The sequence below is a fragment of the Abramis brama genome (assembly GCF_963993115.1).
Source record: "Abramis brama genome assembly, chromosome: 6".
Taxonomy (NCBI): Eukaryota; Metazoa; Chordata; class Actinopteri; order Cypriniformes; family Leuciscidae; genus Abramis; species Abramis brama.
Window position 1 is genome coordinate 29992319 of NC_139968.1, and position 11241 is coordinate 30003559.

The 11241-nt window shown below is 38.4% G+C and overlaps 1 protein-coding gene across 1 annotated transcript; it reads right to left on the bottom strand.

The window, feature by feature from the left end:
- Positions 1-308: 308 nt before the first annotated feature.
- On the bottom strand, positions 309-4940 carry LOC311085610 (uncharacterized protein; the record flags this gene model as incomplete). The annotated part of the gene is made up of 5 exons (XM_084118146.1): positions 4827-4940; positions 3765-4091; positions 1181-1489; positions 918-1025; positions 309-526 (listed from the first exon to the last, which is right to left on the bottom strand). The coding sequence occupies exons 1-5, from the start codon at positions 4873-4875 to the stop codon at positions 309-311; spliced, it is 1011 nt and encodes a 336-aa protein (XP_083974272.1). The 5' UTR covers positions 4876-4940.
- Between the last annotated feature and the right edge of the window lie 6301 nt (positions 4941-11241).

Consider the following 11241-nt stretch of genomic DNA (forward strand, 5'->3'; position numbering starts at 1 on the left):
GAACTATATTGTTTTGTGATGTTACAAATGTGGACAGTGGACAGGAGAACAGAAAAACACAAGCTCTACACCTTGTTCTAAATCCAAAGCTTTATTAAAAGTCACCAAAAATGCAGTTCAATCACGAGCCTATAAGATCATTCTATGCCATTGTTTGTGGTGTTAATTATTATTTTGCTTAATTATGGTTAAAGCCATGTATTTAATTTTATAGATCAATTAAAGTGGACAAAGAATGCAAAGACTATCTGTTAATAAATAGCTGTGCAAATAACAGGAAAGGTGCAGAGCATTAATGTAAGTTTGCTTTATATCTGGACATATCTGGAACTAAACCTTCTGCTCAATTCACACTGTGATTTGACTCCAGAGGTCTGACAGTGATGTCTGATCTCTTCTTCTCTGATCAGCTCACTTCTTGTAGATCTGATGTCATAAACCAGCACAGCAACAGTAGCCACGCCCACCAGAGCAGAGACGACCAATCGAATCACAGCTTCAGTGAAACCACAACAGTGGATGTGGTCTGGAAAGAAAAACAATGATTTTAGGGCTCGTCCCTATACACTTATATGTGCTGGTTTTGTGAGTTATTATTATTATTAAGAGTTCAAGCATCCACTGGAAAGTTTTTATACACAGTTTCCTCGCTTAGTCAAATAACATAAGCTAGGATTGCACGATTAACAGAAGCAATTATATACTCTTTAAATGGCTCCCCAGGAATCTGTGTGATTCTTTATCCATGATGATTTTTGCCTTGAGTGTTAACGTTCTCTAGAGTAGTGCAGCATGTGGCACTACACACACACAAATCTGAGCGCGCCGTTAACTTCTCTGTTTGCTGCCAGTTTTCTGTTCCTGTGAAATCACACAAGAAATGCAAGCAAATGTGCCCCATATACCCAGTGATGTACCTGAACTTGGCTGATAGAGTTCAGTAATGTTGTCATCCTCAGTCTGGTTGACGGTTGAATTGTTCACAGCCCAGCTGGACGTCCCACAATTTGAGCTTGACGATCTTTCTGATGATGAAGAAGATTGGGTCGCAGTTAATCACACACAGATCAGTGCTGACAATCTTTATTTATATTAGATGCATTTATAAAATGTTATTAAAGCAGTCAATATCATAACTTGGATTTAAGGACTATTGAAAACAATGCTGTAATTCTCTTACCATAGACTATGAGATTGAAACTCATGTAGCTGGTCTCTCGGCTGACAATTGTTAGTTGATAAAGTCCAGAGTCATTGGTTTTGGTGTTTGTGATGGTCAGAGATCCGGTTTGATCATTAAGTCTCAGTCTGTCTCTGAATCTCTCATCATACATAGATCTGGTTTGCATGAGTCTGTTAACTTCAGCGATTCGAGTGCTGCCGAATGTCCACTGTACCATCAAATATTTCTGTACTTCGGTAACATCAGTGTGTAGAGTGACAGAATCTCCCTCCATCACTGACACTGACTTCACTGCATCCGTCACATCTAGAGAACAAACAGAAACATGTTTTGTTAAACTAAGATCATTATGTTGCTTATTAATGATCAAATTGCAATTTCAGTCTGTATTATGCAGACATTTTCTGATCTGCAGTGAACCAACACCCCAAATGACTTTTGCTCAAATTAAAAAAAATGTTCCCTTTGTCCAAATGGTATGAAACCTTCTACGGCTCTTCACACTTTCTAGATCTACAAAAAAAAAATTAAATTGGAATGATATCTGTTTTTATGTTAGCGTGACAAAAATTGTGACACTCGTGGTCTTCGGGGTCTCTGGAGACCCCGCAATCAAAATAGACAAAATTCATCATCAAAATCAGAAACAACGCAGAACACATCGACAGAAATGGCACAAATAAAGTGGCACACTTCCACCAATGCAAAAAACATCCACAATGCTAAATTATTTTGCTCACAACACGCGTACACACACACACACACACACACACATATAGAGGAATACATTTTTGAGACTATAAAAACTGTTCTCTTATCATTTGTCAAATAAAATCATCCAAAATGCAGTACCACCACAAAAATAAATTGGTGACACTGACACATTGAAAATGTGCACACTCACACACACACGCACACACACACACACACATGCACACACACACACAGGAACATTTGTAGGGCTATAATTTGTCAAAATTATGGGGGGGGGGGGGGGGGGTGAGGGTTCAGTACAAAAAAATGCTAAACTTTGACAAAAATATTTTATTTTTGTTATAATTGTGATTTTATAATATTTAGATATGAATCCAACTGAATCCAACTTGTGAAAAGATATCTTTCAGGTAGTCAAATAGCAAATAGCATATAGTGGAGCTCTATGGCCAACTAGTGGTTAAAGTGATTTTTTTTTTTTTTTTTTACTGCATTTTCCAAAAATGTTACATTAAACCATTTAAAATGATCCATGTTATCCCCATGAATGAAAGTTAGAAATCTGGGTCTTTTATAAAGTGAATTTTACATCAAATGCTGTTTTTTTGTAAAAAGCTTATTTAAATAAATATTTATTTATTTATTTATAGAAATTTAAAAGATATCATAAATTCTCCAAAAACTGCACAAATGTTGAGTAAAAACATTAACAAACAGAATAAAATTACATTTGTAAAAAAAAAAACTATTATCTTGTTACAAAATTAAATGTTATTGTCTGGGGTCTCTGGAGACCCCAAAAAACACGAGTGTAGACATAAATAAAGAGCATCAGAGGGTTAAATTTGGATCTTATAAGAGATGAATAACAATGAAATTTCAGGAGTTCACTTTCAGGTGATGTTCCTTCAGCTCTCACTTTCTTGTGAAAAATGGAATCGAAACACAAAACACTCATCTGTGGATCAGACTGCTTTAACTTCATTCAGTGTGATTAGCTTACGGACTAATTTAAATGCCTCTGCTTAGTCACTTCATTCATCTATTAATTTGTGTAATTACTTGTTTGTCATTGGTTAGAAGGCTGCAAAACGTTTTTGCAACAACAAGAGCAGATTTCAAGGATGATATAATGGACACTTTTCACGATTGCGTAATCACAGCAGCTGTAACTATAATACATACTTACTTTTCACGATTGCGTAATCACAGCAGCTGTAACTATAATACATACTTATAAACAAATAAATGTGCGGCCATTATTGTGTTTCTGTTTACATCTGTGACTGTTTTATATTTGAATTGAGCTGTAGCTGCATTTTCTCATTCTTAGCTCTGTTCATGCCATGATTTTCATGGACTTTTAGTTTATCACATTGTTTCCCTGTTTTCTGTTCCTGTTTTCTTTGTTCTCTTTGTGGTACGTTTACATGACAACAATGTACTAAAAATGGAAACGTTTCCTTTACGTTTTTCAAGTAAAGACGACACTTTGTCAAAACGACTCTGTTCACATGGATCTGTGAAAACGACTAAATGCCGTATTATCATGCCAGGCCAGTAGTTGGAAATGTCAGTTTGTAAAGAAACACTACTTGCTAAAGACTGAATACATTATGCACATGTGCATGTTTTCACAAATTCACGTTTTTATAGTTTACGTGGAGATGATAACAGTATTGTTTTCTCCTGAGTATTTTGATTCATTGGATTAAAGACTTTTGCAATTAACATTTTTTTAGTTTTGACTACAAAGCAAGTGTGACAGTTCATTTGTTCAAATGGAGTTAAAGCCATCAATATCATAAAGAATATTTAAATGAATAGAAAATAACCATTTTAAGATAAAAATAAGTTTAAGTCTTACCATAGACTTTAAGATTGAAACTCATGTAGCTGGTCCCTCTGCTGACAATCGTTAGTTGATAAAGTCCAGAGTCATTGGTTCTGGTGTTTGTGATGGTCAGAGATCCGGTTTGATCTAGTTTCAGTCTGTCTCTGAATCTCTCATCAGGACCATCATACGTCAAGTTGGTTTGCGTGAGTCTGCTGATTTCAGCGATTCGAGTGCTTCCAAACGTCCACTGTATCAACAGATATTTCTGTATTTCAGTAACATCAGTGTTTAGAGTGACAGAATCTCCCTCCATCACTGACACTGACTTCACTGCATCTGCATCATCACCAAATACACCTGATGAACAAACAGAAAAATGTGTGCTGTTAAAGACCAAATTAAATGACAATTTAAATCTGTATTATGCTGATGTTTTCCACTAACACAAATGTTAAATGATTTGCAGAGAACAAACACTTTTCCATCAAGAGATGAATAACAGTGAAAGTTCAGAACAGCAGTTTAAACACTAAAGATGCAAAAAAAAACCCAAAAAAACTGTTTGATTATGCTCCATAATCTCCATTCACTGTTGATTATAATGGGTGAAAAAAACGGGTCGATCACACTGTCGATCAGCGAGTTTGTGCTGAACAAAACTGAAAAAGTGTGTGAGCAGTGATAAACTGACATGTTCCTCTCCAGTGATGTTTCTTATGCACTCATTTTTATGTGCAAACAGAAGTGAAACATAAAACATCATCTATGGACAAGACTGCTTTAATCTTATTCAGCCGACCAGCGTTTGGCTCATGGACTAATTAAATTTTTATACTGAGAAAATGAAATGCTATAAATGACCTTAAATTATCTAAATGCATGCTGAAACATTTTAACATTGATTTCAATATGTGTAATTAATGATCAGTGTTTTAAAACAAGATAACACCTTTTGTTTCGCTACATTTCTAGTAGAAGTCCATCAAATTAACAGGCCCTTCAAATAAATTACTCAACATATATACTGAAACTTTTTTTGTTGAAATAACACTAAAACAGCAAGAAGTGAAGTCATTAAAACACGTAACTTACCAACCAGATGCCACAAGCACACCGAGAACAAAACAAAAGCATAACCCATATTCGCTGGCCGTTTGCCCAGCACTAAATGTCTAAAAATGCCCGTTTACAGCAGGAGAATTTGTAGAGAAGACCATTTGGGTGTTGACAAAGAGCAATGATGTGTTTGTGGGCGGAGCCTACCTGATGGCAGACAGTTACAGTTCTGACACCAGTCTATGGAAGACAATGAATAACAGAATAAAAATATCTCACAATTTTGACTTCCCCGTGAAAACCAGAATTACAAATTTTAAACTCGATATTCTCTTTTTTCCTCAGAAGTGCAAGTTTATATCTCAAAACTCAAGACATATCTCAAGACTTTTCCCCCTTAAGAATTGTGATCTAAATATAATGTAATATTATAAAGTTCGAATTGAGAGATATGAACCCAAAATCGAGTGAAAGATCAAATTTGTCAGAAATATAAGGTTTAATGTTATCTATTTAAAATGTTATTGGATTTTTTTTATAATAATAATAATAATAAATGTATTTTTTATAATGCTTTCTAGACACTCAAAGACACTTTACAGTTTTTTTATGTTATGCTGTAACATAGCATAACATAAAAGGCTAATCCCCTGATTGCACGTACATCACAGAGACGTCTATTTGATGTGTGTGTTTAAATCTGGAAGATATATTTTTACAGTGTTTGCTCATCTGCTCATCTCATCTGTCACTCGACACCTGTGAAGAGACGACTCAACGCTGGCGATATGTTATGCCCTAAATTAATACATGATTAACTAACTGTATTTTTCTATGTACATTTCTGACATGCACTTTCTGTAAAGCTGCTTTGAAACAATATGTATTGTGAAAAGCGCTATACAAATAAATTTGAATTGAATTGAAAATTTGAATCTGAAATCATCTTAAAGACTTCTATTGTTAGTAAACAGCAGATGCTTTCCAGATGAAGTGATATTTAACAGACATCTTGTAGATGTATGTGCTATGCTCCCTGAACTGCATTTGTCAATATTATGTAGACCTTTGGACCTTTTTCACAGACTGTGATGAAGCATTTTAATCATAAAAACAGAAAAAAAAGAGAGAAGTTTCTAAACTCAGCTAAATCAGAGTGATGGATATCCTAATAACTTATAGTGCAACTTTTGCATATCTATCCCTATATCTATCACCTATGCTCCTTTTGCAGAGTGGAAGACGAGTCTGTACCTCACCTTTTTTTGGGATTGTGTTCATGTAGCTACTTTTTGGAAGAAATTTTGTTGGTCTGTATGTGCTTCTTTATTAGACAATTTGTCTAACGAGACAAATTTGTCTTATTTGGATTTTATAACTCTGAAAAGAATCTAAAAGACAAGTAGTTTATTATAAATCTATTTATTTTTCTAGCCAAGTTTTTTACACAAGTGTAGTCTACATTTTTGTCTGCCAAACCTCTTTTTATTATATATACTATTTCTGGCAATTAAAGACCTGAAATGTTATATTGTTATTACTATCTCTTCTTCAATGTCAAATCGTTAAAGTCCTTTGTGCACAAATAATAATATTTATACTTTTTATAATGAAAAAAGGGACAAAAAGGCATCTCTCTCTCTCTCTCTCTCTCGAACTATAGGAAACGTATGATCTCTGTAATTGCGAACAAAGGTTTCTGTACCAAATATTAAGCTCTGCTTCTCTGATGTATCAAATACTTATGTCATGCAATAAAATGCAAATTAATTACTTAAAAATCATACAAAGTGATTTTGTTTTAGATTCTGTCACTCACAGTTGAAGTGTACCTATGATAAAAATTACAGACCTCTACATGCTTTGTAAGCATGCAAAATCGGCAGTGTATCAAATACTTGTTCTCCCCACTGTGTATAATATCAACCGCTCACCCTCCAACTACTTTAAGTCTGTCCCATGACCAAAAATGGATAGATGTGGGAAGCGTTCTGGGGGACAGAGCAGAAAAGGTAAAATGATAAGCTTCATCTATTTTATTATTAGGGGCCAAGCACCGAAGGTGCGGAGGCACCTATTGTATCTGTTCCCGTTCTTATTAGGGGCCAAGCACCGAAGGTGCGGAGGCACCTATTGTGTTTGTTCCGGTTCTTATTATTAGGGGCCAAGCACCGAAGGTGCGGAGGCACCTATTGTATCTGTTCCCGTTCTTATTAGGGGCCAAGCACCGAAGGTGCGGAGGCACCTATTGTATCTGTTCCGTTTCTTATTATTATTATTATTAGGGGCCAAGCACCGAAGGTGCGGAGGCACCTATTGTATCTGTTCCGTTTCTTATTATTATTAGGGGCCAAGCACCGAAGGTGCGGAGGCACCTATTGTATCCGTTCGGTTTCTTATTATTATTATTATTATTATTAGGGGCCAAGCACCGAAGGTGCGGAGGCACCTATTGTATCTGTTCCCGTTCTTATTATTATTAGGGGCCAAGCACCAAAGGTGCGGAGGCACCTATTGTATCTGTTCCCGTTCTTATTATTAGGGGCCAAGCACCGAAGGTGCGGAGGCACCTATTGTGTTTGTTCCGGTTCTTATTATTAGGGGCCAAGCACCGAAGGTGCGGAGGCACCTATTGTATCTGTTCCCGTTCTTATTAGGGGCCAAGCACCGAAGGTGCGGAGGCACCTATTGTATCCGTTCCGTTTCTTATTATTAGGGGCCAAGCACCGAAGGTGCGGAGGCACCTATTGTGTTTGTTCCGGTTCTTATTATTAGGGGCCAAGCACCGAAGGTGCGGAGGCACCTATTGTGTTTGTTCCGGTTCTTATTATTATTAGGGGCCAAGCACCGAAGGTGCGGAGGCACCTATTGTGTTTGTTCCGGTTCTTATTATTATTATTAGGGGCCAAGCACCGAAGGTGCGGAGGCACCTATTGTGTTTGTTCCGGTTCTTATTAGGGGCCAAGCACAGAATGTGCGTAGGCACCTATTGTATCTGTTGGCGTACCAAAAATAATTCTTCTTCTTCTTCCGCTCTGGGAGTCTATGGCAGCCCATAGAACCGATCGCGGGAAAGTTGTAATGGTTTGACATTCTGATAGAGGACAGTCCCAACATTAAATACACCAATTTTGGTGTGTCTAAGTCATTCCCTCTAGCGCCACCAACTGTCCAAAGTTTCACTCATGTTTATTCTAATAACTTTTGAACCACAAGGGCTAGAAACAAAATTCTTTTTTCCTCTGATTCCTGACCCCATGACGATTCGATTGCACCCTATGACGTCATTTTCCGTCATGAAAAGTTTTCCGCCATTTTGAATTTTCCGGAAAAGCTACTTTTTCGAACTCCTCCTAGGCCGTTGCTCCAATTTCCATGAAAATTGAATCAGATCATCTACAGACCATGCCGACAAAAAGTTATGGAATTCAAGTTGATTCGCTTAGCCATTTTCGAAAAAAACCCACAAACAAATTTTACGTAGCGCTTGCGAAAACAGACGTAAGGCTGTATCTCCGCAACGCTTTATTGGATTCAGACCAAACTTGGCACATGTCATCACAAGCATGACCTGAGGCTACATGCTGCGTTTCGGCGCAGCGCCACCTACTGGTCCGGAGATATGAAAAATGGCTATTTTTGCTTATAACTTCTGAACAGTTTGCCCAAAAATCATCAAATTGGTCTCGTTAGATTCAGGCCAACATGCTGAGTCGACTGATATCCAATTTTACCATATCGGCCATTTTGGCTGTCGACCATTTTGAATTTTGTGCTAAAATGCTGTATTTTAAGAACGCATGAATGGATTGTTACGAAACATGGTATGGGTCATCAGCACGATGCCCTGAAGGAGCGTGAGAAGTTTCGAAACAGCGCCACCTTGTGGTCAAAAGTTATAACAACATTTCCAAAAAGGCTAATAACCTTTGAATAAATCTGCCTATTGAAATGCCACTGGTCTTAATAGATTCCCTGGGTCACGCTGAGAACATAGATACCAAGTTTGCCAAATTTGGCCGAACTTCCTGTCCGCCATCTTGATTTTCAGTCAAAACCTACTTTTTCGAACTCCTCCTAGACCGTTTGTCCGATTTTCACCAAAATCGAATCGTATCATCTCCACACTGTACCGACAAAAAGTTATGGAATTCGTGTTGATTCGTCAAACCGTTCTCGAATACCGCGCAAACAAATTTTACGTTGTGCTACAGCTACAGATTTAGTGCAAAAGTACTAAATCGCCCATAACTCCTAGACCGTTTGTCCTAGACTCGAGTGTCTTACAACACTGTGATCCCTGGCTCAAGGCGGACAAAATGGCTATCTCCAATTTCAATTTAGGCCAGAAAAATGTTCTGCTATGTCGAATTTTGTCCGAAACCTACTTTTGCCAACTAGTCCTAGGTTTTTCGCCAGATCGGAACCAAACCAGTCTAGGGCATTTCTCTGGACTCTCTAGATCAATAATTATCGAAAAAAAGTTGAACTTTTGCATTTGGGTGGCTGTAACAGGGTCATTTAGAAAAGGGGCGTGGCAAAATACACTAAAAAGCCTATAAATCCCAAATGAAAACTCAGAACTTCACCAAAATTGATGAGCATATGTGTCAGAACATGGTGAGGAAGCATGCAGAGTTTCATGGAGATCGGACCATAGGTGGCGCTATAACTGTCAACTGTCAAGCAGACAGCGGCACTCAGCTCAGAGCGCAGCCGAGGTCAAAACATTGATAGTTGGGGACTCTACGATCAGAGATATCAGCTCGAAAGATACAACTACATGCTGCCTTCCACAAGCAACAACCTCTGACGTAAACAGAGAAATTCAAAACATTTTGATGAAACATAAGACTGCAAATCGACTCATCGTTCATGTGGGGAAGAATGATATCCATAAAGAGCAGTCAGAACAGCTTAAGAAGGATTTCAATGAACTTTTTGAAACACTCAAAAGACTGAAAGTACAAACGTTCATCAGTGGACCACTTCCAGCTAGAGGAAGTAACAGGTTCTCACGGTTGCTTGGGCTTAATTCATGGCTGCAAAAAACCTGTAATATAAAAGGAGTGAACTTCATAGACAACTTTAATCTTTTCTGGAATCAGAGGCCACTGTTTCAACAAAATGGCCATCTTCCAAACAAACTGGGTTCAAGAGTGCTAAAGGACAATATCCTTTTCTCCCTTCATCATCCTTCTGCCAATCCAATCAACCAGAATGGCACACACTCACCTGGACACAGTTTGAATGACCACAGGACTTCACTTCAGGACTTGAATGGACATGCGGCTGACACATCTCACAAAGACAATGATAACACCATGCAGCCAAAACATCTTCTGCTCACGGACACAACTTCAGCTGAGCCCTGCCCACTGAGCTCACCAGAGTCAGACTGTGACATATTAGAAATGTCACAAGATTCAGCTCCCAAGGACAGCATATTACAGCCTCGAATAACAACAGATTCAGCACCCAAGAATGACCAGGGAAGCCAGGACAGCATATTACAGCCTCCAAAAACAACAGATTCAGCACCCAAGAATGACCAGGGAAGCCAGGACAGTACATTACAGCCACCAGTAACAACAGATTCAGCACCCAAACACGACCAGGAAAGCCAAGACAGCATATTACAGCCTCCATTAACACCACAGCCACTCTCACCGCTATCACTATCTCCTACATCCCCATTGATGTGTTTCTCAGAGAAAATGGAAAAACTAGTGTATGCTGGAACCCAATTCGCTGGAAGCCCCCAGATATCAACCAGAAAAACATCACTACCACCAAAGTCTATGGGCGCAGCTCGCCCTCTCCCCCCTCCCCCTCTTCCTCCTCCTCGAGCATTAAGGCCCCTTCCACAACGCCAGGGCCCACAACTTCCACCGTCTGCTAGAGGTGTTACAAAATCAACCAATACCAGCTCCAAGTGATTTGTGCCGGGTCCCCGCTGTGATAACAGTAACTTTCTCAAATGTTTACAGAACAAGCGGGAACCCAGTGTTCCTGTATCATCTGTTCATTCACATGTTAGAAAGTCTAAGGCCTTTAAAAGCCGTACAGCAAACCCATCTAATCTGGTGCCTATCACACGACAAACTAAGATTGTGGACACAAAAAGCAAGACTGTTAAGTTAGCACTTTTAAACATCCGCTCACTTAAAAATAAATCACTTCTAGTCAATGACTTTATAAGCACATACAACCTGGACTTTATATTTCTAAATGAAACTTGGCTAGAAGACAGCTGCAGTGCAACAATCCTCAATGAAACATCTCCTCCGAACTTTACCTTTATGAGTGTCTCCAGAGCTGGAAGGAGAGGTGGGGGTGTAGCTGCTCTTTTTAAAGATGTCTATCAATGTAAGCAAATATCATTTGGTAATTACCCGTCTTTCGAACATCTGGGTATTGTGTTAAAAGGTGCTCCACGGATTTTACTTAT